At 39.2% G+C, this 27,286-nt stretch overlaps 1 protein-coding gene across 1 annotated transcript in view; it reads right to left on the reverse strand.

Annotated features, from left to right (window-relative positions):
• Positions 1-7,754: 7,754 nt before the first annotated feature.
• Positions 7,755-27,286, reverse strand: part of adgrg2 (adhesion G protein-coupled receptor G2) — a 42,372-nt gene continuing 22,840 nt past the window's right edge. Inside the window, exons 22-38 of the mRNA XM_023326749.1 lie at positions 23,233-27,079; positions 19,482-19,659; positions 14,802-15,695; positions 14,579-14,697; positions 14,366-14,502; positions 14,124-14,277; positions 12,884-13,039; positions 12,274-12,396; positions 12,083-12,125; positions 11,900-12,003; positions 11,684-11,808; positions 10,663-10,931; positions 10,475-10,574; positions 9,081-9,367; positions 8,873-8,974; positions 8,321-8,434; positions 7,755-8,244 (exon numbers count right to left, since the gene is read on the reverse strand). Coding sequence (XP_023182517.1) covers positions 8,150-8,244; positions 8,321-8,434; positions 8,873-8,974; positions 9,081-9,367; positions 10,475-10,574; positions 10,663-10,931; positions 11,684-11,808; positions 11,900-12,003; positions 12,083-12,125; positions 12,274-12,396; positions 12,884-13,039; positions 14,124-14,277; positions 14,366-14,502; positions 14,579-14,697; positions 14,802-15,695; positions 19,482-19,659; positions 23,233-27,079 — 6,847 coding nt within the window. The 3' untranslated portion in view covers positions 7,755-8,149. The remainder of the gene's footprint in view (positions 8,245-8,320; positions 8,435-8,872; positions 8,975-9,080; positions 9,368-10,474; positions 10,575-10,662; positions 10,932-11,683; positions 11,809-11,899; positions 12,004-12,082; positions 12,126-12,273; positions 12,397-12,883; positions 13,040-14,123; positions 14,278-14,365; positions 14,503-14,578; positions 14,698-14,801; positions 15,696-19,481; positions 19,660-23,232; positions 27,080-27,286) is intronic.

Genomic DNA, 27,286 nt, shown 5'->3' on the forward strand with positions numbered 1-27,286 from the left:
TGATTAAATATAATTGTCATTAATTAAAGCTTATCAATGCCAATTAATTCTTTCTTTAGGTTATTATCTGTAACCCAAATAAATGAAACTGTGACTACTTAAATCATCAGTGTAAACAGAAAACCCCACTGCAGTAAAACGACGCAGCTTACCGAGGCTTGAATGAACGACCTTGATGCTGTTAGCTGCTGAATTGAGCTTTTAAGTTGTTTTCCAGCCTCAGTAATTGATCAGTATTTGAACTATTCAGTAATAGTTACAATAGTAATTGTTGATGCTTTTTGTCAGAATCTGTGTGACTTTATCCACAACAATGCAGAAGCACAATTTATGCTGTTATGGGAAGATGTCTTACTTGGCCTCACTAAAAGCTCAACAGTTCAGAGTTTCTCATAAATCCTTTATTGTCACTAGCTAAATATCATATTCATTGTTCCAGGTAGGGGAAGCCATGCCTTGCTGCGTTTTACAATGAAGTTAAGTTTTATATCCAGACTATCAAAGACTCTGACAGAAAATAGCTATTAAAACAATTGAAATCTGTATTGCTTTAAATGAACCCTTAGCTTTTTCTTTATCTTGAATATGTTTATCTGTATTTGTTTTTTCTTGAGGCAGAACAAATGAGGTATAACTCTGTCGTTATACAGTGTGTCTGCGAATAAAGTTTAAAAAACAACATCCGCCCCCTCTCCCTCCCCCTCACCCAACAGACTTCTTGTGGCTTTGATGTGAAGCTGTGATGTCACTCATCCTGTCTGTGACATCACAGCCGCCTGTCTTTGTATTCCCAGGTTCCACAGAGAAATTCATTTGCAGTCTTAAATCTCAAACAGAAAGGAACAATGGCAGAACAGAATTTATTGCTGGAGAAAGTAAAAATTTTGGAGAACAGCAGAGGATTCTGGAAGCTGAAAGAAGATAATAAGCAGCTTCAGCAAACAGTTCAGTATTTCAGGCTGCAAGTTGAGCGACTTACTGCCAGAAGAAATAACGGGCAGACAGAAAATGAAGTGCTGGCCAATGAAAATGGCTACTTAAAAGAACAAATTAGGACTTTGAATGTTGAATTGGAGGCAGATATAGCAACGATAAGGCAGCTTAAATTAGATAATGATATACTGTCAAGGTACAATGCGCAACTGGAATGGAGAGAATCGGCAATTCAGAAAAAACTGGAGGATTCAAAAAAAGAAACATCGGCACAACTGGAGAGACTTAACAAGACAAACAAAGAGTTGAATGAAGAAATTGTTGGATTGAAATTAAAGATGGAGAGAATTAAAAGCAGGAAAGAAAATTCAAAGAATGAGCCACAAGATGAACAAAAGATGGAGAAAACAGAGAATCAGACCCCAGAAGAAGAAACTAAAGAAGAGAAATCAAATATATTAAAGACAATTGGGAGAACATTTATCAAAATGTATCAATCAGGGACTTTAAGATATTGGGTGCCACCCTGGATATTTTAATTTCAAAATAAAATGTCTAAATAACGACCAGAAAAGCAGGGTAAGATTCAGATGAAGCTTGAGAGCAGAGGCAGAAATCTGCGGTTTCCAGCGGGAGAGACGGACATCAGAAGACCGTGGCCACGGCAGGCTCCTAGGAGTCTCACATCTTTTCCAGGACTGTGTCTCCGACCCGCCTGCTGGAAACCAGGTGCTGACGGGACGTCCGTGAAGGGGGGACAAGTGAGTAGCGTTTAAATTAAAAAGTGAGCGAACGATTGAGGGTCTTTGGGGTGTAAAACCCCATGAATCCTAGGCACTGATAGGTAGCAGAAGGACGGCGGAGTCCGCGTAAACTGAAAAACCCGTAATACCAAGTGTGTGTGTGAGTGTGAGAATACTTGGAGGAATTTAAATACCACTAGGTATTTGTCCTCATACCAAACGGCAGGAGTGCAAACGGTGAACCTCTTGTGGATGCATGTAGGCAAGAATTTCCCACCTGAAAAGGTTGAAGAGGGAAGAATTACCACAACAGGGGATTGATCACCGTCCTGCTAAGAATTTATCCAGTCTTTTAGAGTTCACCCTGTGTGTTTTTAAGACTGGAACGAAATTGACTAAATTGCTCAAAATGGGAAAAGGGAATAGCAAATTAACACCGAAAGATAAACTCCAGTGTAAGGACTGGAAGTTTATGGAAAGACAAAACCCTAACTCAGTAAAGAATTTAAATAAATTGATAAAAAAAATATAACTTTCAGGGCCAATTAAACACCCAAAAAAAATAACTGACTGAGTTATAGGATGAAGTACGACAGAAAACAAAAATCAAATCAATAAAAGATGAGTAGTGAAGGAATGGGTGAGTTAGAAAAGTGGATGGAGGAGCTAAAAAGAGAGAAGAAGGCAATCAGAAAAGTTGGGATAAAACAGGAGAGCAAGAAGGATGAAGCAGATCAGGCAGCAGAGCAGGGAGGAGCTCAGGTAGGAGTTATAAGATAAAAGCAATGTCAAATTTATTTATATAGCACTTTAAAAACAGGCATAAAACTGCACCAAAGTGCTGCACAAGAATGACAATAACACAAACGAATAAAAACAGAGTATCAAAACACTAGTTCAATTAAATGCCAAGGAATAAAAATGAGTTTTAAGAAGCGATTTAAAATGATCCAGGCTGTGGGCAGATCTAATTTGGAAAAGTAGATTGTTCCATAGAAGAGGAGCAACAACAGAAAAAGCCTGATCTCCTTTCCTCTTAAGCAACCAAATACAGAAAGGAAATAAAAAGAAGATTTTGAAGATATAGTATAGATAAATAAATGATTTAGTAGATAGATAAACAAAATGAAAAAAAATGAATTATCTAAAAGCTGGAAAGAAAAGTAGGTATAGTTAAAGAAGGCAAGGTGTAAGTGAGTTAAAGAGGATGATTTGAAAATTAGAAAATTAGAATGATAATTGTGTTTAAGGTTCATAGCAATTTGAAAGAACTGAGAACTAAAATATTAGATAAGAATGTGAATTATTCCTTCTGGGCTGAGAAGGTGGTAGAAAAATAGAATAAATTACAAATAAGTTACAGTGGGAGCATTTTATTGGAATGAGAATAAAGATAAAACAGAGAAGATCTTTAGAGAAACAGGCCCTAACTGGAAGAGTTAGACATCTTTTGACATCTGTTAATCCCATCTTTGTGACAATTGAATGGCCATTCAGGTTTTGTATCGTTTTTTGTTTCTTTAGGTGTTTGTTGCACAAATTCAAATATATGCTGCATATCAAACACAAATTCAATCAGTGAATCTGTGTTTATTTCTTAAATACCTTTTCTCACTCAGACTTATTTACATCTTCTATCTCTGGAAATTAAAGGCAATTAATTATTAAGGTCATAAATCACTCCATCGATTAAATTTTGACATAAGGGTGTCTATATAGTCTCTATTGTTCACTTATTTATGTTACTGAAGCCTGATTCTAATGCTGTGAAGCATTATATTTAGTATCTTGGTTAAGGTGTAGATTAAGTTTAGACTGAGGTTAGGAGTAGTTTTGTGTTCTGATAATGTCAAGGTCTAATGGTGCGTTCACACCAAACACGTTACGCGCGTCAGAAACGTGTCCAGCGCTTCAAGTTCAGCGCATGTCCACTTTGCTGCGTTCACACCAAACGCGTTTTGAGCGTCAGGCTCGTCTGGTTTACAGTCAAAGTCTATGTGGAGGCTCGTAGAAGGCCGTTGCGCGTTTTGAATCGTTTGACACGTCAAGAGCGTCCAACAGAAAACAACGGCTAGAACTGACGTGCCCTAGACGCGCCTCCAGTCTTTCAATGTGCACCAAATGCTAGTTGTCAAGCATTTCGCGTCAAGAGTCCGCATTCAAAGTGCACACGCGTCGAACTTGAAGCATCGGAGGCGTTTTTGATGGACGTAACGCGTTTGGTGTGAACGCGCCATTAGAATTCAGGTACTTGACGTTTTGCTCAACACCTATCATTTTGCGCATCTGGTTTACATTCTCAGTCTATGGAGGTGTGTCAGACGCGTCAGCTCTAGCCGCTGTTTTCCGTTGGACCCTCCAATAATAGTGTGTCTGGTGTGAACGCACCATTATGGTGCGTTTACCACGAGGCAATAAACTACTTTAAATAGTCAAGATTACTGTCCTGTAACCACTAAGTTACTGGTATGACTTTCATATCTATACTGCTCAAAAAAATAAAGGGAACACTTTAAGTGTTAAACACCTGTTTAAGTGTTCCCTTTATTTTTTTGAGCAGTGTATTTTGACACATTTAGAGTTGTACCCAATTTTTTATTTTACCTCCGGTGCTTAACATTTTCCTGAAGAAAATAAAAGATAATAAGATAATTTATCTTTTACGCTTTCAGTAATGCCGAAATTTAAAAGTAAATAATAAAGATTTTGTGGTATTCTGATTTAGAAATGTAATTATATTAGTTGTGTTACCACCCCCACGCCACTAGAGGCTGTAGCAGGCTCGAAAAGATGCGACTAAAGAGCAGATTTAGAAGAACACCGAAAGCTACAGAATTTGTTAAAAACTGTCAGCTGCGTTGAAATAAATAAAAGAGAGAAGTTCAAATACATGCCAAGAGTGAAAATCCTTCTTAAAGGTGAAAATATATCACAGATTTCAAAGGAAAATAAAAACGGGAGGCAGCAGATTATATAGGAAGTAGCGCCCCCTTCACTTCCGGAGTGCAATGGTCCCATTTTGAAAATAAGGTATGAGACTGACAGCGGTCCGTCCCCGCCCCTTTCTGTTTGCTGCAGCGAGGTCCTTCTCTTTTCTGAGCGAAACAGCAGACGGATAAGATAAGATAAGATAAATCTTTATTGTCATTGTCACAAGAACAACGAAATTTAAATATAATATTTAAATTTAAATATAAATAACTATAAATATATATAAATAAATATAAATAAATTTACAAATTTCAATTTAAAACAGAGTAGCAGGAGTTTATATTTCGCAGAACTTCAATTGAACCCCCCCCCCACACCCCCGCCGCCGCCGCATCACGAGTCATGTGATCAACAACCAGATGTTACCACTGGCGGAAAAGACAAAGGAGACGACAGGAAGTGGGAAGAGGAGGAAGGCGCCGCATGTTTTTTTGTTTTTTTTTTTATTTATGGCGTGAGTAGACTTCTTCTGGATTAAACCTTTCAAAAATGGCGTCACTAGGAGGCCATTTTAACAGGGATTTGGAGACCCAACACTGTGTGTTAAATCTCAACACAATGTTGTGAGATAGATTTTATGTTAGATTCACTGACATATTGCAATACGGAGCTTTTAAAAGTTGAGCCAAAAGCTTAAAGGTGCTGCAAATTCCTTCCCTCTGAAGCTGTAATCCATCCACCTTGCAGCTCTGTGAGTTAGAAGAAGTCAGTGAAGTTTTAGCATCAGCTGGGGAATCACACTTCCACAGTAAATACAAGCTGTTTCTCAGAGCTTTTAAACCTTTTTACAACACATCTGAGTATTTAGTAATTATCAGCTTAATTTTATGTTGAAATTAGGATTTAGTTTTTAAAACAAAATGATGACCTGCATGCTGGGAACCAGCTCTGGTGTTGAGCTGGAGCCCCCAGGGAGTGATGGACTTTTCATTTGACCCTCATTAAATATTGATGGCCTGTAATAATAGAGATCAGAGGGAAGATTTACGTGTCACAGCACACCACTTACAGTCAAAGGGGTTCTTTATAAGCTTATTTCTGGACATATAAGCAGAAATTACTCGTAATAACCTGATTTTATTAATAAAAAGTTGCATTTGTAAGTCTTCTTTCTTTCTTTTATTCTTTCCCAAGTTGCTTTCATTATTCAGGTTGCACAGCTGCAATAAAAGTTAACCTTCATATATTTAAAACTCCTGACAGGGAAGGAAAAATGTCTTCCCTTGTGATTAGTTAGTGAAATCTGCAAGTTAATTAGATAAGTGAGCAACGTTATTCTGCACACGGCTCGTCCGAATCTGGCAGAAAAACGACCTTCTGCAAGATTATTTTTTTATTTTAGAGCATTTTGTATCCGTAGAGTGCTATTTAAATGCACAATGTTCAAAAGTTTATCTTGTATTTGTCTGCAAGCAGCAAAAAATGTCAGGGAGATGCAATAAAAGATGTAAAAATGTGGTGGAATTACACTGACATCTGGTGGAAAGAAGAGCTTTTTTTAAGAAATGTAATTTTCTTTTTAACATAACATTTACAGGACAAAAGACCGGGCAGGTGGTATTTATACACACATGTGAGGGTGAAGTGAAAACAGGTGTTAAATAATTAGCAAGGAGAATTAGAGGTTCTTCATAACAGAAAATGTTTGAAAAAGTTACTACCTGCAGGGGGTTTGGATGATTTAAAAAACCAAATATAACTTCTGCTTTCATTGGAATCACTTTCGCTACTTTCCCCCTCTTCACCGTAACATCTGCGTCTGCATCTATCCATTATTCACGCAGCGTTGGTCCTTCCTCAGAGGTCGCGCTGCTCTGTAAAACTTTTAATCAGCAGCAGCTGCCAACCCTGCTGGGCTGCATACCAGGCGATGCTGGGCGGCATGAGGCGCTCGGCTGGAGGTTCTGGTGGGAGCACAGCGGCCGACCTGCCCATTAAAACCCGTTTGATTTAAGTACCTAAAAAATAATTTAAAAAAAAAAACACCACCAGGCAACTCTGATGCAAAACATTTCAAACAGAGTTGCTGTTTTTGATTATAAAGGTTTCTTCTCGTGTATCAGAATTTAATTCCCACTTTATTGTGGTTTTTCTTGATTCTGCATATGATCCAAATACGATTTTTTATTCATCTTTTATTTATTTTTTTTTGCGGTCGTTTATATTTCTAAATGCGACGTGTATGAGATCTCCCGTATGACTGAAAGTGTCCCGCATGCGCAGTAGAAGGCTTAGTAACGTTACACGTAGAGAGCGTGCTCAGTGTTTTGCTAACCGTCGTAAAAGAGAAGAAGAAGTGCTCAGTGTTTGCGGAAGTAAACATGGATGCTAACGGTGTAGCATATCTTACAGCTTTCAAGTTGTTGTCCGACCGGAACCAGCACATTAACAGCTTAATCCTCAATATCGTCCGCCATGTTTGTTTTTCTTCCCGCTTGCGCAGAATAATGACGTTTGTCGAGCATCGATGACGTTCAGGTCGGATGACCAGTGCCGTTCAGATTCAGGTCACATTTGAAAAGATCAAATACGTATCGGATTTTTAACCGCATATCCAAGTCGTCTGGGTCGGAATCGAAAAACTCCGATCTGTGTTGTTCAGACTGTCACGAAAAGATCAGATACAGGTTGAATTAAGAAAAATAATTAGAAATTGGGTCACTTCCAACTTCCAAATGGTTCAGAAAATGCTAAACCTAATTGAAAGATGGCTTGTTGCAGTTTATTTTTACGTTTGATGATGGTGGTCAATCTATTGTTTTTATCAGTTTCTTTATTTTACATTGAGTCTTAATTTCACTGACTGAACAAATACAATTTGACATATTTGTGAAGCTATTGGTGAATATAACTGTGTTACTATACTAACTGTGCAGAGTTATCAAATGTATAATTTAATACATTAATTTCTGTTTCTAATTAAAAAAAATAAACGTTTTAAGTCAATTCAGCACTTATCAAATCAATATCATGCGATACTAAACCTAAGACAGCTATATCGGATTTGAAAATTGCATTGGTGCTTCTCTATTAAACAGCATATGTAGGCATAAATTGCACAAAATTCTTCAGATACAAAGTTAGTAGTTGAGTTTGGCACAGTTTTATTATGATTATGTAAATTCATTGACAGCAAAGCAGCATCATGACAGTCAAACTGCTAAAAGGCTCCTATTACACTTATCTTACTTGCAGTTAAACGATTGAGTCTCAGCTCTAACAGTGAAATATTTAGAATTTTCAGTCATAAACAAGCCATACCTCTTCTAATGTTCTTCCTGCATTATTAAAAAAATAAATATTTGCCCACCTGTCTATCTATTTATCTATCTAATTTCATTGTGGAAATAATGACATGTCTTGGTCTCCTGTAGAAGTTGGCTTTTTTCAGTCTTCCTCTGCTTTGAAATATTGTCCTCCTTCATTCAACCTTTTTTAGACTTCATCTACAATTAGCTTCCAGCCTCACTAATCTCTTCCCATCAGGGTTCGCCTTGCAGAGATTGGCTCTGCCAGCGAAACTCAATGAGGACAACGTTGCTGTTGGAGAAGTCCGATATTCCGCTAAACACAGAGCCTGGCGGGAGGAAAAACATTGATTTGGGATGTTGTTGTTGCACAGACAGGAAAAGGAAATGCACTGCGACACGTACTGTTGCTGTTGGTGAGGTTGCTGCCGAGGGAGGAGCTACGGTTGCTGTGTTGATTAGCCGATGTTGTAGCCGTAGCAGCCGACAACTTGTTCTGTGTGGCAGTCCGGCTCCATTCTTTAGAAAAATACACAATTACATCTAAGTCAGGCTTTCTTGGTGTGTTTTTAGGCCCTTATAATGTAACTATATTTGGTAAATGAAATAAAACATTATTCTCATTACTCCAGTCTAATCTTTCAGTCACTAATATAGTTAATAAAGTGAAAAAGAGCAACTAAATCTAATAGAATCCACAATTTAGAGTAGAACTTAGCTTAGCTATAGCTTGTTCTTGGCAAATTGAAAACGTCCAAAGTAATAAAATACACATATTATCCAACTCAAACATGAATAGACTGTAACTTACCAGTCTTATGGACGCAAATTCTAATAAGAACCATAAAACTACCTAAGAACAACTTCTGCTGATCGGCACTGATTCCTGAACAAAATATTACTCACAAAACGGCGGCGCCACCTAGTGGCGAAGCTGAGAACTACAACGCAGCTCACCTGAGTTCTCAGCCAGACGCAAATTTCCGCAACACAGAAACGTCCTCCACATCCTGCGGACATTTTCCTTTACCGCACAGTGGAAAATGAAGACAAACAAACCTACACAAGACATTTTTATCGATTATAAAGCAGTTTTAAAAATAAATAAATAAGGATATATTTTGTGCTTAACATTAAGAGTGGATTAGCTCTGATTAGCGCTCACCTAGCAGAGAGTTGCATATGGTGAACAGGTATAAAAAGGCGAGCCTGGCTTTTCCCCAGGCAAACAGAGCGAAGCCCCAGGTGAGGCCGAGCAGCAGGACAAGGCCGATGATGCTTCTGATGTCGGTCATGGAACTCCGGTTGGGAGACTGGTTGTGAGGGTTCTGCTTCTTGATCCGGGACAGCTGGACCATGACGACGATGAAGACCACCAGACACAAGACAAAAATGAGGAGGAAGTAGGCGACCACGCCCACATAAAAGGCGACGTCGTTACGCAGCCAGCAGCTACAGAGACACACACGAAAACAGGCTTAATGTGGGCGAAAGACGGTATGCTAGCAGAGAAGCTAGCCAAACATAACAACATAAAGTCGGCTGTGATGCTACCATTCCAATAAAAACTTAATTTCTAAATTATGAAGCAAAATGTGATGCATTTTGAAAAAGATTTACACATTATTCTTTGTGTTTCACGTAGATTAAGACCAAAGACACCTTTACACAAATGCTTGTTTGTGCTAGCTAACTACTAGCTCAAACAAAAGTAGCTTGCTACTTTTAGTGTTGCTGTAGTTGAAACTATTTGAATTCTAATTATCATGCAAACCAGCTATAGCTCTACAGCACAACTAGCTGCTAAAGTAAGCTATAAAACGGTTAAAATTCTTTTTATTGAAATAAAATTTCAACTTGTAGCTTTTGTTTCATACTTTTTAGCGTACCTAACTGAAGCAAAAATAAAAGTAACTTCCAGAAGTTACAGCTTTCATTCTGGTGGGCTGGTTTATGTTCCATGTATTGATTAAATAACAGCTGCTTGAAATTAAATTAAGTGTGTATATTATGAATGAATAAAAATTAACACCAAATCCTGTTGTTGTTTACAAATGCCTAGCATTAGCATTAGCAGAACAGCTAATTGGTACAATTAGAAAAGTAGAAACATTTCACTTTAAAACTTTTCATCTTAAGAATTATGTTACTTATGCGTAGTTGTAATAGTAGCATAATCTTGTTCTTACATTAGCGTTAGCAGAACAGCTAGTTGGTACAGAAGGTTAGAAAAGTAGGAAGGCTCCATTTTAAAACATTCCATATTAAGAAATTATGTTTAGTTTTGCGTAGTTATTATAGTAGTAACAATTTGAAATTTTTTGTTCATCTGTGTTGTTTAGGATAAGGAATATTATCAACTATGATTAAACCTAGCAGCAAAAACTTACAGTGTTTGTAGCACCATAAGACAGTGAATCCTTTATTTTGAATTTGCTTACACTATCAATATCTTAACATAAATATTCCCAAGAAAATGCAGCTGCAATTTTATGGATATTTTTGCATGTTAGATGATTGAATGTTGGAGAAACTGGAGAAAAATAATAAAAATCGTACAACTTGTCAGACGTCCCATCTTCGTATTTTCCATTTGGAACCAGACCATAGTTGTTTTTGTCCACTGCTACAATAATGACCACCACAATGAGAGGGATACCTGGTAGCCACAGTAATTAGACAAAAATGGTTGTCAGTACAATTAATAACACATTTAACTTTTGGAGCCTAATTTAAACATCTCTTACCCCAACCCATCAGGGAGAACTTCAGCATGTATTTACTCAGGTAGGGCGTGAACACGCGCACGATGCTCAGGTACATGTGCAGAGCTTCAAGCCCCGCCCACGTGAACGAGGACAACAGGAAGTAGTGCAGGAAAAAGGCAGTGCTGATGCACAGGTTGACGTTTTCGTAGTTGGACAGCCAGCCGTCCAGCAGAAAGACCAGGTTGAGGAGCAGGAGGGACAAGCAGAGCTGGACCAGGATCTTGGCTGGAATGTCACGGAGGAGTTTTCTGCAAAGACAGATTCATCATTACTTACAGAAATAACCAACGGAGATGTAGAAGTCTGTAGTTTGAGTGACATAAGAAGCTTATATATCTTGCTGAAAAGTTACTTGTAAGTTAGTTTGTCTTATTTAAGTTTTTGCACTAGAACAGGGGTGTCCAAAGTGAGGCCCAGGAGCCATTTGCAGCCCTCGGAATTATTTTGGGCGGCCTTCGATTCTAAGTGCAAAGCTAGAAAATTAGCATTTTCACAGAAAATGCAGTGTGGATGTTATTTACTGAATGATTTTGGTGAAAATGCAAACATCCCACCTAAACAGTATTAGAAATCAGTGCAAAACAGTGATTACAAAGCTAAATTAGAAGGTCACAACAGTTTATAAGGTAAAATAAGCTAGAAAGTTCAAACTAGATAAAATACTAATGATTGCATCTCGGCTAGCACTTGCATGCTGACCTACAGTAACATAAAATCAACATTGGTGACATTTTTACTGATGCCAGGCTGTTCAAAAAAGATACAATTAAAATTTTAAAATGGAAATTGTAAGTGTATGTTTTGTTTTTAATCTGGCAAACTTGGAAAAAAAGCTACAGGTATCTGACTACTTTGTGTATTTCATTGAAATACTGTATGCTTATTTTGTTTATTTAGTATGTAAAAATAAAATATTTTTGTGATTACAATTAGAACATGACATTTTTTAGACCAAAAATCCTTGGTAAGATTTTGTGTTTTTGCAGTGTAGTGTTCTTACTCAAATAACATATATGTTATCAGGGTGACGGCTAGAAAAACCGCAGATATTCCACATCCAATGTAGGTGATGAAAGTCAATATCATGGCCTGCTGTGGGTCAGGTATTCCCTCTCTGGATAAATCCTGTTTAAAGTGCAAACAGACACAAAATAATCAGACATAACTAGGTCACACCTTTGTATTATTTTGTAAAAGGAGAAACGTTTAGAAATACCAGCAGTATCGCAAAGGAGGTGAGATGATTGCAGCTGCAGGTTGTGTATTCAGGAGTGGCGCTGACGACGAAGCAGCCGGTGTCATCCCAGCCCCCCGAACCGTCTGAAACAAAAAAAAATGTTGATGTTGAGTCAATGTCAGTTTTCTAAAGCTGCTAATGGACCTGAATGTTTGCCCTCACTTTTCTTTGTGAAATTCCAGAAGACACATGATGTGACGTTATCCTGACAACCAAGAAACAGAAAGCAGGATTTTAAAACGGGAAAAAGAAGTCTATTGACAGAATTTAGCTTTATTATGAGCTTACGTTGATGTTACTTGTAAATTCTGTTTTGAAGGCTTTATCTGTGTATTTTTTGCATTAATACTCACTTGAGTTAAATTGCTGTGAGTGATGGTAAACGTGATGTTGTCCTTCAGGTTGCTGATGGACAGATTAGCCACACTGGACCCGAGAACTGGACTGACAGCCGTTCGGTTGTCTAAACTGGAATCCTGCAAAATGAAATGAGTTTTTTCATCAAACATGTCTCAAAGTTGAATATATGAGCAGGTTTTTACATCCTGAACTGAGTCAAAAATATTTTCTTGAATGATTAACTGCAGTGTTTGCAAACAAATTGAATTAATCTGGAGCAGTTTTTGCAACTGTCAATGTAATATTCATAGAGTTTAGGCAAACTATGTAAAATTAAAATCTGTGAATACTTGAGATCCCCTCTAAAAATGCTTATAAGTTCCTGCTTTAATATCTCAAAGATGTTGGACTTATTTTGGAAATGTGCAAAGCTGCTGCATAGACAAATGAAAGACTTGTTGTCATAAAAGTTATATGCAAATGTATTCCTTCATCTACACAACTGTGCCCTCCGTTGTGTTGGTCTATTCTACAAAACCTCCAATAAAATACATTGAAATCTGGTTTATTGATGACAAAATGTGAACAAATTTAAAACCAGTGAGCCCATCAGCAGAAATGTACCTTAAAGAGGGAATTTGTTTTGTAGAAAGTGAACTGGACTCTGCTGGCCTGTTGCTTCTCTTCATGACTGAGACCTGATGTTATGGAGGAGGGCAAGTCCACTGAGCCCAGAGCAGGAGCTGACCTTTTGACCCGGGAACTCCTGACACGTCGGAGCTGGAGAAAAAAGGCAAAAGCAAAATACAGAACTGACTTGATGCATAATACATCGTTCCTAACTGGTTCAAATCGCAGACTTTTGACATGAAGTCGGTGTTAGGTCAAGATTAAAACCAGAATAACCAAAGTTTCCTAACTTCACAATAACAGTAATAAGAAAAGGACATCTGTTGCTGTAAGATTGTCTCTTACTCCTCTGGTTGTAAATGGGATTACAGGTAAATCTTCAGAAATGGAGCCCAACTTTATCTGTTTGAGGTTCATTGCTGCTCAGTGTTGGTGGAAGTCTGGTAAATGGCTCACACGCTAGCATAAATGTCCAGCTTTTTAAAATTAGCAACTAGAAACAGTTAAAGCTCTACTATTAATACAATTTAAATACTGTTTATATGGACTTCAGGCTTATTTGTACCTGGTTTTGTACATACGTTCTGCAGTGTCACCCCTTTATGGATCCATTTTGTACCGGTTAACCAGCCATTTAATTTACTGTTTTAAGCACTTCAGTCTCAAACTGAGACTGTTTGTCAAGTATTCCTAGTGAAAGTGTCTATCTGTGTCCTACAAAGTAAATCAGGACCTTAATCAACCTCCAGATGACAGATATTGTCTATTAGGCTAATAAAAACACATGAAACCACAAGAAGACTATAAACAATACTTAAAAAATGGTTTGGAACTGATAAATATTTGGAACATACTGTATGTATACCATAATATGCAAAAACACAAAATCTTACCAAGTATTTTTGGTCTAGTTTCTACTGCAAATATTTTAGTACACTTCAAGTAAGACAAATTAATTTAAAAGCAACATTTTTGCAATAAATAGAGGCTTGTTTTAAGTAGTTTCTCAATATTGATGGAAAGGTTCTAGCAACATTGCAGATTATTTTGCTTTTATAGGAACTATTTACTGAAAAAAGCCTCTATTTCTTGCCAAAAAGTTACTTGTAAGTTAGTTTGTCTTATTTCAAGTGTGCTAAAATATTTGCACTAGAAACTAGATCAGAATACTTTGTAACATTTTGTGTTTTGCAGTATGTAAACATTTAAAATAAGCAAATCTTTTATGGATTACCTGTACATCATTGATGTCTAAAATCTCAACAGAGGTTTCAGGAAAGTTGGTCCAGTCCACTGTCTTTATTGCCAGAACCAGAGAGGCTGAGGACAAGACGGCGATGTCGGCGACTTCCAGCTTAAGAGCCAAATTATCGACCATATGAATCAATCTGTCATCAACAAATCAAAAAAACACATTATAAAGAATAATAATGGCTGTAGTCATGAGTTGGTGTTTGAGGCGTATATCAGTCAGACCTATTTGTTGATCCAGACAGAACCTCTGGGTCACCATTTATGAGGTTGCTTATGACATCAAGGACTTTTTGTCCCACTGATTGAGATACAGTTGGGCCCACCAGAATTTCCTTCAGGTCATCCAACAATTTAGACACCTGAAATATGTGTAAATAAAGCTATACTCTCATATTTTACAAGAACAACAGAATTTCAGTTCAGCAGTTGCTTCACCTGAGAAGAGTTTAGCTTAGACACATCTTCTGTTTGATTCAACAACTGATTTGCCTGTTCCTCCTTACTTTTCGCACTTGTACTGGAATTCACAGTGGTTGTCAAAGTAGTTCCCGTCCCTCAAAAAACAAAAAGATCAACCCAATAAGTTAGAAACCTTGATGGTTTTCTTTTTGTTCTACAAAACTCTGACTAAAAATTAGAAGATATAATCTTTACTCACTGGCCACTGTGGTTGTTGTAGTTTTGGTGGTCGGGAGAGTTGTTTGCGTAGCGGATGAAGACTCTTTAGTTGTAGTTGTGCTTTTATTTGTTGGATTGTGAGCGGTCGTAGTTGTAGAAGCAGTGGCAGCAATGACAGGAGTCGCTGAGTTGTAACTTAATGGTTTATTCTCTTGAACAGTGCTGACAACTGCGGTGGAGCTGCTGTAATTTTTGGGTACAGTTGTCAAGCGAGTCACACTGACTGTGGTCTGGTTTTCAGTCCGGTTAATAAAAGAAGCTTCTGTTGGTTTTGTGTTGTCAGGAACTGAAGTCCTACTTTCTGTAGTAAAGTGTGGACGTGTAGTATTGGTAACTTTTGTCGTAGCTGCTACAACTGTCGTGCTTTTGGCAGAGGTTGTGTTTTGTTGTGGTTCTACAACTGGTGCAATAGTTGTGCTGAAGAAAGTCGTTGCCTTATGAGGTGGTTCAGTTGCTGTTGTGTAATTGATAGAAGACTTAGTTGTAGTGTACAAAGTGGTGGAATCATCATGTTTAGTTGTGTTGCGTACTGCTACAGCTTTGCTAGTTGGGTTATTGGGTGGTGCAGTTGTGAAATCATGTCTTACTGTAGTATTATACATATTTGTAAAATTGCTGGAGATGGTTGCTATGTTCGGATTTGTTGTATAATTGTTGGTTGACATGTTTGGTTTGTGTAAGGTTGTCAAATTGATGCTAGGTTGAGTAGCTTCATAGGCTGTCGCGTGGTTGTTTCTGGTTGTAACTTGGTGCTCTGTTGCATAGGTGCTGCTGGGTGTTGGAGCATTGCTTTCTGGTAAGTAACTCCTGCTGGATGTTTGGTCTGTTGTATGAATGTTGATAGTTGTTGTCTTGTGTTCCATTAAGTAACTGGCTGTTGTAGCAATATAGAGTGCTGTGCGATTGTTGCTTGGTGTTGTGGCATTGTAGACAGTTGTTTCATTGTCAATGAGTGTGAGAGACTTGGAGGGTGTGGTGTTATTGTTGCTTGTTGTTGTAGGATTGGAGGGTGTTGTGTTATTGTTGCTTGTTGTAGGACTGGAGAGTGTTGTGTTATTGTTGCTTCTTGTTGTAGGACTGGAAGGTGTTGTGTTATTGTTGCTCCTTGTTGAAGGATTGGAGGGTGTTGTGTTATTGTTTCTTGTTGTAGGATTGGAGGGTGTTGTGTTATTGTTGCTTGTTGTAGGACTGGAGGATGTTGTGTTATTGTTGCTCGTTGTTGTAGGATTGGAGGGTGTTGTGTTATTGTTGCGTATTGTAGGATTGGAGAGTGTTGTGTTATTGTTGCTTCTTGTTGTAGGACTGGAGGGTGTTGTGTTATTGTTGCCTGTAGAAGGGTTGGAGGCTGTTGTGTAATTGTTGCTTTTTGTTGTAGGATTGGAGGGTGTTGTGTTATTGTTGCTTATTGTAGGATTGGAGGGTGTTGTGTTATTGTTGCCTGTAGAAAGGTTGGAGGGTGTTGTGTAATTGTTGCTTGTTGTAGGATTGGAGAGTGTTGTGTTATTGCTGCTTGTTGTTGCAGGATTGGAGGGTGTTGTGTTATTTTTACTTGTTGTAGGATAGGAGGTTGTTGTGTTATTGTTGCTTGTTGTTGTAGGATTGGAGGGTGTTGTGTTATTGTTGCTTGTTGTAGGATTGGAGGTTGTTGTGTTGTTGCTTGTTGTTGTAGGATTGGAGGTTGTTGTGTTATTGATGCTTGTAGGATTGGAGAGTGTTGTGTTATTGTTGCTTGTTGTAGGATTGGAAGGTGTTGTGTAATTGGTGCTTTTTGTTGTAGGATTGGAGGGTGTTGTGTTATTGTTGCTTGTAGGACTGGAGAGTGTTGTGTTATTGTTGCTTGTTGTTGTAGGATTGGAGGGTGTTGTGTTATTGTTGCTTGTTGTTTTAGGACTGGAGGGTGTTGTGTTATTGTTGCTTGTTGTAGGATTGGAGGGTGTTGTGTTATTGTTGCTTGTAGGACTGGAGAGTGTTGTGTTATTGTTGCTTGTGGTTGTAGGATTGGAGGTTGTTGTGTTATTGTTGCTTGTTGTTGTAGGATTGGAGGTTGTTGTGTTATTGATGCTTGTTGTAGGATTGGAGGGTGTTGTGTTATTGTTGCTTGTTGTAGAATTGGAGGGTGTTGTGTAATTGTTGCTTTTTGTTGCAGGATTGGAGGGTGTTGTGTTATTGATGCTTGTAGGATTGGAGAGTGTTGTGTTATTGTTGCTTGTTGTAGGATTGGAAGGTGTTGTGTAATTGGTGCTTTTTGTTGTAGGATTGGAGGGTGTTGTGTAATTGGTGCTTTTTGTTGTAGGATTGGAGGGTGTTGTGTTATTGTTGCTTGTTGTAGGATTGGAGGGTGTTGTGTAATCGTTTCCTTTTGTTGTAGGATTGGAGGTTGTTGTGTTATTGTTGCTTGTGGTTGTAGGATTGGAGGTTGTTGTGTTATTGTTGCTTGTTGTTGTAGGATTGGAGGTTGTTGTGTTATTGATGCTTGTTGTTGTAGGATTGGAGATTGTTGTGTTATTGATGCTTGTTGTAGGATTGGAGGGTGTTGTGTTATTGTTGCTTGTTGTAGGATTGGAAGGTGTTGTGTAATTGGTGCTTTTTGTTGTAGGATTGGAGGTTGTTGTGTTATTGTTGCTTGTTGTTGTAGGATTGGAGGTTGTTGTGTTATTGATGCTTGTTGTAGGATTGGAGGGTGTTGTGTTATTGTTGCTTGTTGTAGGATTGGAAGGTGTTGTGTAATTGGTGCTTTTTGTTGTAGGATTGGAGGTTGTTGTGTTATTGTTGCTTGTTGTTGTAGGATTGGAGGTTGTTGTGTTATTGATGCTTGTTGTAGGATTGGAGGGTGTTGTGTTATTGTTGCTTGTTGTTGCAGGATTGGAGGGTGTTGGTTTATTGTTGCTTGTTGTTGTCGGATTGGAGGGTGTTGTGTTATTGTTGCTTGTTGTAGGATTGGAGGGGGTTGTGTTATTGCTGCTTGTTGTTGTAGAATTGGAGGGTGTTGTGTTATTGTTGCTTGTTGTAGGATTGGAGGGTGTTGTGTTATTGTTGCTTCTTGTTGTAGGACTGGATGGTGTTGTGTTATTGTTGCTTGTTGAAGGATTGGAGGTTGTTGTGTTATTGTTGCTTGTTGTTGTCGGATTGGAGGGTGTTGTGTTATTGTTGCTTGTTGTAGGATTGGAGGGTGTTGTGTTATTGCTGCTTGTTGTTGTAGAATTGGAGGGTGTTGTGTTATTGTTGCTTGTTGTAGGATTGGAGGGTGTTGTGTTATTGTTGCTTGTTGAAGGATTGAAGGTTGTTGTGTTATTGTTGCTTCTTGTTGTAGGACTGGATGGTGTTGTGTAATTGTTGCTTGTTGTAGGATTGGATGGTGTTGTGTTATTGTTGGCTGTAGAAGGAATGGAGGGTGTTGTGTTATTGTTGGCTGTAGAAAGGTTGGAGGGTGTTTTGTTATTGTTTTTTGTTGTTGTAGGATTGGAGGGTGTTGTGTTATTTTTGCTTGTTGTTGTAGGATTGGAGAGTGTTGTGTTATTGTTGCTTGTTGTAGGATTGGAGGGTGTTGTGTTATTGTTGTTTGTTGTAGGATTGGAGGGTGTTGTGTTATTGTTGCTTGTTGTAGGATTGGAGGTTGTTGTGTAATTGTTGCTTGTTGTTGTAGGATTAGAGATTGTTGTGTTATTGTTGCCTGTAGAAGGGTTGGAGTGTGTTGTGTTATTGTTGCTTGTAGGACTGGAGGGTGTTGTGTTATTGTTGCTTCTTGTTGTAGGATTGGAGAGTGTTGTGTTATTGTTGCTTGTTGTAGGATTGGAGGGTGTTGTGTTATTGTTGCTTGTGGTAGGATTGGAGGGTGTTGTGTAATTGTTGCTTTTTGTTGTAGGATTGGAGGGTGTTGTGTAATTGTTGCTTGTTGTAGGATTGGAGGGTGTGGTGTTATTGTTGCTTGTTGTAGGATTGGAAGGTGTTGTGTAATCGTTTCTTTTTGTTGTAGGATTGGAGGTTGTTGTGTTATTGTTGCTTGTTGTAGGATTGGAGGTTGTTGTGTTATTGTTGCTTGTTGTAGGATTGGAGGTTGTTGTGTTATTGTTGCTTGTTGTTGTAGGATTGGAGGTTGTTGTGTTATTGATGCTTGTTGTAGGACTGGAGGGTGTTGTGTTATTGTTGCTTGTTGTAGGATTGGAGGGTGTTGTGTAATTGGTGCTTTTTGTTGTAGGATTGGAGGGTGTTGTGTTATTGTTGCTTGTAGGACTGGAGGGTGTTGTGTTATTGTTGCTTGTTGTAGGATTGGAGGGTGTTGTGTAATTGTTTCTTTTTGTTGTAGGATTGGAGGGTGTTGTGTTATTGTTGCTTGTTGTAGGATTGGATGGTGTTGTGTTATTGTTGCTTGTTAAAGGATTGGAGGGTGTTGGGTTATTGTTGCTTGTTGTAGGATTGGTGGGTGTTGTGTTATTGTTGGCTGTAGAAGGAATGGAGGTTGTTGTGTTATTGTTGGCTGTAGACGGAATGGAGGGTGTTGTGTTATTGTTGGCTGTAGAAAGGTTGGAGGGTGTTGTGTTATTCTTGCTTGTTGTTGTAGAATTGGAGGGTGTTGTGTTATTGTTGCTTGTTGTAGGATTGGAGGGTGTTGTGTTATTGTTGCTTCTTGTTGTAGGACTGGATGGTGTTGTGTTATTGTTGCTTGTTGAAGGATTGGAGGTTGTTGTGTTATTGTTGCTTGTTGTTGTCGGATTGGAGGGTGTTGTGTAATCGTTTCTTTTTGTTGTAGGATTGGAGGTTGTTGTGTTATTGTTGCTTGTTGTTGTAGGATTGGAGGTTGTTGTGTTATTGTTGCTTGTTGTAGGATTGGAGGTTGTTGTGTTATTGTTGCTTGTTGTTGTAGGATTGGAGGTTGTTGTGTTATTGATGCTTGTTGTAGGACTGGAGGGTGTTGTGTTATTGTTGCTTGTTGTAGGATTGGAGGGTGTTGTGTAATTGGTGCTTTTTGTTGTAGGATTGGAGGGTGTTCTGTTATTGTTGCTTGTAGGACTGGAGGGTGTTGTGTTATTGTTGCTTGTTGTAGGATTGGAGGGTGTTGTGTAATTGTTTCTTTTTGTTGTAGGATTGGAGGGTGTTGTGTTATTGTTGCTTGTTGTAGGATTGGATGGTGTTGTGTTATTGTTGCTTGTTAAAGGATTGGAGGGTGTTGGGTTATTGTTGCTTGTTGTAGGATTGGTGGGTGTTGTGTTATTGTTGGCTGTAGAAGGAATGGAGGTTGTTGTGTTATTGTTGGCTGTAGACGGAATGGAGGGTGTTGTGTTATTGTTGGCTGTAGAAAGGTTGGAGGGTGTTGTGTTATTCTTGCTTGTTGTTGTAGAATTGGAGGGTGTTGTGTTATTGTTGCTTGTTGTAGGATTGGAGGGTGTTGTGTTATTGTTGCTTCTTGTTGTAGGACTGGATGGTGTTGTGTTATTGTTGCTTGTTGAAGGATTGGAGGTTGTTGTGTTATTGTTGCTTGTTGTTGTCGGATTGGAGGGTGTTGTGTTATTGTTGCTTGTTGTAGGATTGGAGGGTGTTGTGTTATTGCTGCTTGTTGTTGTAGAATTGGAGGGTGTTGTGTTATTGTTGCTTGTTATAGGATTGGAGGGTGTTGTGTAATTGTTGCTTGTTGAAGGATTGAAGGTTGTTGTGTTATTGTTGCTTCTTGTTGTAGGACTGGATGGTGTTGTGTAATTGTTGCTTGTTGTAGGATTGGATGGTGTTGTGTTATTGTTGGCTGTAGAAGGAATGGAGGGTGTTGTGTTATTGTTGGCTGTAGAAAGGTTGGAGGGTGTTTTGTTATTGTTGTTTGTTGTTGTAGGATTGGAGGGTGTTGTGTTATTTTTGCTTGTTGTAGGATTGGAGAGTGTTGTGTTATTGTTGCTTGTTGTAGGATTGGAGGGTGTTGTGTTATTGTTGTTTGTTGTAGGATTGGAGGGTGTTGTGTTATTGTTGCTTGTTGTAGGATTGGAGGTTGTTGTGTAATTGTTGCTTGTTGTTGTAGGATTAGAGATTGTTGTGTTATTGTTGCCTGTAGAAGGGTTGGAGTGTGTTGTGTTATTGTTGCTTGTAGGACTGGAGGGTGTTGTGTTATTGTTGCTTCTTGTTGTAGGATTGGAGAGTGTTGTGTTATTGTTGCTTGTTGTAGGATTGGAGGGTGTTGTGTTATTGTTGCTTGTTGTAGGATTGGAGGGTGTTGTGTAATTGTTGCTTATGGTTGTAGGATTGGAGGGTGTTGTGTAATTGTTGCTTGTTGTAGGATTGGAGGGTGTGGTGTTATTGTTGCTTGTTGTAGGATTGGAAGGTGTTGTGTAATCGTTTCTTTTTGTTGTAGGATTGGAGGTTGTTGTGTTATTGTTGCTTGTTGTTGTAGGATTGGAGGTTGTTGTGTTATTGTTGCTTGTTGTAGGATTGGAGGTTGTTGTGTTATTGTTGCTTGTTGTTGTAGGATTGGAGGTTGTTGTGTTATTGATGCTTGTTGTAGGACTGGAGGGTGTTGTGTTATTGTTGCTTGTTGTAGGATTGGAGGGTGTTGTGTAATTGGTGCTTTTTGTTGTAGGATTGGAGGGTGTTGTGTTATTGTTGCTTGTAGGACTGGAGGGTGTTGTGTTATTGTTGCTTGTTGTAGGATTGGAGGGTGTTGTGTAATTGTTTCTTTTTGTTGTAGGATTGGAGGGTGTTGTGTTATTGTTGCTTGTTGTAGGATTGGATGGTGTTGTGTTATTGTTGCTTGTTAAAGGATTGGAGGGTGTTGGGTTATTGTTGCTTGTTGTAGGATTGGTGGGTGTTGTGTTATTGTTGGCTGTAGAAGGAATGGAGGTTGTTGTGTTATTGTTGGCTGTAGACGGAATGGAGGGTGTTGTGTTATTGTTGGCTGTAGAAAGGTTGGAGGGTGTTGTGTTATTCTTGCTTGTTGTTGTAGGATTGGAGAGTGTTGTGTTATTGTTGCTTGTTGTAGGATTGGAGGGTGTTGTGTAATCATTTCTTTTTGTTGTAGGATTGGAGGTTGTTGTGTTATTGTTGCTTGTTGTTGTAGGATTGGAGGGTGTTGTGTTATTGTTGCTTGTTGTAGCATTGGAGAGTGTTGTGTAATTGTTGCTTTTTGTTGTAGGATTGGAGGTTGTTGTGTTATTGTTGCTTGTTGTAGGATTGGAGGTTGTTGTGTTATTGATGCTTGTTGTAGGATTGGAGGGTGTTGTGTTATTGTTGCTTGTTGTAGGATTGGAGGGTGTTGTGTTATTGATGCTTGTTAAAGGATTGGAGGGTGTTGTGTTATTGTTGCTTGTTGTAGGATTGGAGGGTGTTGTGTTATTGTTGCTTGTTGTAGGATTGGAGGGTGTTGTGTAATTGTTGCTTTTTGTTGTTGGATTGGAGGGTGTTGTGTAATTGTTGCTTGTTGTAGGATTGGAGGGTGTGGTGTTATTGTTGCTTGTTGTAGGATTGGAGGGTGTTGTGTAATCATTTCTTTTTGTTGTAGGATTGGAGGTTGTTGTGTTATTGTTGCTTGTTGTAGGATTGGAGGTTGTTGTGTTATTGATGCTTGTTGTAGGATTGGAGGGTGTTGTGTTATTGATGCTTGTTGTAGGATTGGAGGGTGTTGTGTTATTGTTGCTTGTTGTAGGATTGGAGGGTGTTGTGTAATTGGTGCTTTTTGTTGTAGGATTGGAGGGTGTTGTGTTATTGTTGCTTGTAGGACTGGAGGGTGTTGTGTTATTGTTGGCTGTAGAAGGAATGGAGGGTGTTGTGTTATTGTTGGCTGTAGAAAGGTTGGAGGGTGTTTTGTTATTGTTGTTTGTTGTTGTAGGATTGGAGGGTGTTGTGTTATTTTTGCTTGTTGTTGTAGGATTGGAGAGTGTTGTGTTATTGTTGCTTGTTGTTGTAGGATTGGAGGGTGTTGTGTTATTGTTGTTTGTTGTAGGATTGGAGGGTGTTGTGTTATTGTTGCTTGTTGTAGGATTGGAGGGTGTTGTATTATTGTTGCTTGTTGTTGTAGGATTAGAGAGTGTTGTGTTATTGTTGCCTGTAGAAGGGTTGGAGGGTGTTGTGTTATTGTTGCTTGTAGGACTGGAGGGTGTTGTGTAATTGTTGCTTGTTGTTGTAGGATTGGAGGGTATTGTGTTGTTGCTTGTTGTTGTAGGACTGGAGGGTGTTGTGTTATTGTTGCTTGTTGTAGGATTGGAGGGTGTTGTGTTATTGTTGCTTGTTGTTGTAGGTTTGGAGGGTGTTGTGTTATTGTTGCCTGTTGTTGTAGGATAGGAGGGTGTTGTGTTATTGTTGCTTGTTGAAGGATTGGAGGGTGTTGTGTTATTGTTGTTTGGTGTAGGACTGGAGAGTGTTGTGTTATTGTTGCTTGGTGTAGGACTGTAGAATGTTGTGTGGCTATTGCTGCGTGTTGTAGAATTGAAGGGTGTTATGTGATTGTTACTTGGTGTTGTGGCATTATAGAATGTTGTGTTACTGTTGTTTGGTGTTGTGGACCTGTAGGTTGTGTGAATGTTGCTGGACAATGTGGAATTGCCTACAGTTGTTTGATTGTCAGTGAGTGTTGTAGCATTGTAGAACATTGTGTTATGGCTGCTTGTTGTTGTAGGATTGGACGGTGTTGTGTGATTGATGCTGGGTGTTGTGGCATTGTACACCGTTTGATTGTCTGTGAGTGTTGTAGCATTATAGAATGTTGTGTTACTGTTTGGTGTTTTGGGAATGTTGCTGGGTGTTGTATCATTGTGAATTAGAGTGCTATTGTTGCTAGGAGTTGCTACATGATGTTCTGTTCTGCCAGGCGTTGTAGCATTGTAGGCAGTAGTTTGTTCATAGGTGCTAAGTGTTAAATATGGCTTTGTGTAATTTGAAACAGCAGCTGTTAAAAGATTGTTTGTCTCTGTAGTTCCATTCTCCAGTTTTATTGGAGTATGGGTTGGAGATGTTACATTTTGTATGTTTGTAAAAGATGGAGGACTGGTATTACTTGTAGTATTTGCTACTATGTTGCTTTTGGTACTTTTATTGTTTGCTGTAGTTTCATTGTCGTTTTTTGCTCCACCGTTGGTAAAGACATCTGGTGTAGTTATGTTGGACACTGCTAAGTGACCAGTGGATGGTGTAACACTAGATGTGTCGTAAGTTTTTGTTTCACTGGATGGTAGGACATTAGTTGAAGGTGCAGAACTGAGGAGCGGTTCAGTTGTAGTTTTAGTAAATGTAGTTGTACCATACGTTTTTGTTTCACTGGATGGTAGGACACTAGTTGAAGGTGCAGAACTGAGGAGCGGTTGAGTTGTAGTTTTAGTGGATGTAGTTGTAGCATAAGTTTTTGATTCACTGGACGGTAGGACACTAGTTGAAGGTGCAGAACTGAGGAGCGGATCAGTTGTAGGTCTAGTGAATGTAGTTGTACCATGCGTTTCTGTTTCACTGGATGGTAGGACACTAGTTGAAGGTGCAGAACTGAGAAGTGGTTTAGCTGTAGTTTTAGTGGATGTAGTTGGACCACGAGTTTGTGTTTCATTGGCTTTAAGGGCACTAGTTGAAGGCACATAACTGGTGGGGGGTTCAGTTGTAGTTTTAGTGGATGTAGTTGCACCATAAGTTTTTGTTTCACTGGATGGTAGGACACTAGTTGAAGGTGCAGAACTGAGGAGCGGTTCAGTTGTAGTTTTAGTGGATGTAGTTGTAGCATAAGTTTTTGTTTCACTGGACGGTAGGACACTAGTTGAAGGTGCAGAACTGAGGAGCGGACCAGTTGTAGGTCTAGTCGATGTAGATGTACCATGCATTTCTGTTTCACTGGATGGTAGGACAGTAGTTGAAGGTGCAGAACTGAGAAGTGGTTTAGCCGTAGTTTTAGTGGATGTAGTTGGACCATGAGTTTGTGTTTCATTGGCCTTAAGGGCACTGGTTGAAGGCACATAACTGGTGGGAGGTTCAGTGGTAGTTTTAGTGGATGTAGTTGTAGCATAAGTTTTTGTTTCATTGGATGGTAGGACACTAGTTGAAGGTGCAGAACTGAGGAGCGGATCAGTTGTAGGTCTAGTGGATGTAGTTGCACCATACGTTTTTGTTTCATTGGATGGTAGGACACTAGTTGAAGGTGCAGAACTGAGAAGTGGTTTAGCCGTAGTTTTAGTGGATGTAGTTGGACCATGAGTTTGTGTTTCATTGGCCTTAAGGGCACTGGTTGAAGGCACATAACTGGTGGGAGGTTCAGTGGTAGTTTTAGTGGATGTAGTTGTAGCATAAGTTTTTGTTTCATTGGATGGTAGGACACTAGTTGAAGGTGCAGAACTGAGGGGCGGATCAGTTGTAGTTTTAGTGGATGTAGTTGAACCATGAGTTTGTGTTTCATTGGGTTTAAGGGCACTGGTTGAAGGCACATAACTGGTGGGCGGTTGATTTGTAGTTTTAGTGGATGTAGTTGCACCATAGGTTTTTGTTTCATTGGATGGTAGGACACTAGTTGAAGGTGCAGAACTGAGGAGCGGATCAGTTGTAGGTCTAGTGGATGTAGTTGCACCATACGTTTTTGTTTCATTGGATGGTAGGACACTAGTTGAAGGTACAGAACTGAGGGGCGGACCAGTTGTAGTTTTAGTGGATGTAGTTGGACCATGAGTTTGTGTTTCACTGGATGGTAGGACACTAGTTGAAGGTGCAGAACTGAGAAGTGGTTTAGCTGTAGTTTTAGTGGATGTAGTTGGACCATGAGTTTGTGTTTCATTGGCCTTAAGGGCACTGGTTGAAGGCACATAACTGGTGGGCGGTTCAGTTGTAGTTTTAGTGGATGTAGTTGTACCATGAGTTTGTGTTTCATTGGCCTTAAGGGCACTGGTTGAAGGCACATAACTGGTGGGCGGTTCAGTTGTAGTTTTAGTGGATGTAGTTGGACCATGAGTTTGTGTTTCACTGGATGGTAGGACACTAGTTGAAGGTGCAGAACTGGGAAGTGGTTTAGCTGTAGTTTTAGTGGATGTAGTTGGACCATGAGTTTGTGTTTCATTGGCCTTAAGGGCACTGGTTGAAGGCACATAACTGGTGGGCGGTTCAGTTGTAGTTTTAGTGGATGTAGTTGTAGCATAAGTTTTTGTTTCATTGGATGGTAGGACACTAGTTGAAGGTGCAGAACTGAGGAGCGATTCAGTTGTAGTTTTAGTGGATGTAGTTGGACCATGAGTTTGTGTTTCATTGGCTTTAAGGGCACTGGTTGAAGGCACATAACTGGTGGGCGGTTGATTTGTAGTTTTAGTGGATGTAGATGTACCATGCGTTTCTGTTTCACTGGATGGTAGGACACTAGTTGAAGGTGCAGAACTGAGAAGTGGTTTAGCTGTAGTTTTAGTGGATGTAGTTGGACCATGAGTTTGTGTTTCATTGGCTTTAAGGGCACTGGTTGAAGGCACATAACTGGTGGGCGGTTCAGGTGTAGTTTTAGTGGATGTAGTTGTACCATAGGTTTTTGTTTCATTGGCAGTGAGGACATTGCTTGAAGGTACATAACTGGGGGACAGTTCAGTTGTAGTTTTAGTGGATGTAGTTGCATCATAAGATTTTGTTTCACTGGATGGTAGGACACTAGTTGAAGGTGCAGAACTGAGGAGCGGATCAGTTGTAGTTTTAGTGGATGTAGTTGCATCATAAGTTTTTGTTTCACTTGATGGTAGGACACTAGTTGATGGTGCAGAACTAAGGAGCGATTGAGTTGTTGTTTTAGTGGATGTAGTTGTACCAAAACTTTTTGTTTCACTGGATGGCAGGACACTAGTTGAAGGTACATAACTGGTGGGCGGTTCATTTGTAGTTTTAGTGGATGTAGTTGTACCATAAGTTTTTGTTTCACTGGATGGTAGGACACTAGTTGAAGGTGCAGAACTAAGGAGCGGTTGAGTTGTAGTTTTAGTGGATGTAAGGAGGCTTGTTGTAATTGCTGTTGTCTGATTGTGGATTGGACCAGTTGTAGATACATTGTTGTTTTTTGTTTCACTAAAACTAGCAGTAGTAAACACTGCTTGATTGGTTGATATTTTGTAGTCGACTGTGGTATTCTTAGAAAATCCGGCAGCCGATGTTAAGCTGTGCAATGTTGAGTTGTTTGGTGGAGAGAAACTTGTGTTTGGAGACCATGTCAGCTGTTTTTGCTCAGCATTTGCTATTGTGTGGGTCACAGATGTTGGTGAAGTGAGGCTGTTTGACTGAGTTGTGCTTTTCGTTTTAGGATCTGGGGGGCAACTGTCCGCCAGGAGAACAGCAAGTGTCTCATTAGCTTCACTGCGGACAGAAAAAAAAACAGATGTTAAGAGACTGTTTAGTGATTTAAGATAACTTGTTGTTATTCTATCTGCTAGCTTTGCTAATTTAGAATAATTGCAGAACAAGATAGGAAGTGTTAATTAGGGGTGCATCAATTTATTGGAACCAATTTCTTTAATTTTGGGACATCGGCCAATACTTGCATGTGAAGTTGATCTTATCCCC

Source organism: Xiphophorus maculatus, chromosome 21 (assembly GCF_002775205.1).
Source record: "Xiphophorus maculatus strain JP 163 A chromosome 21, X_maculatus-5.0-male, whole genome shotgun sequence".
Lineage (NCBI taxonomy): Eukaryota > Metazoa > Chordata > Actinopteri > Cyprinodontiformes > Poeciliidae > Xiphophorus > Xiphophorus maculatus.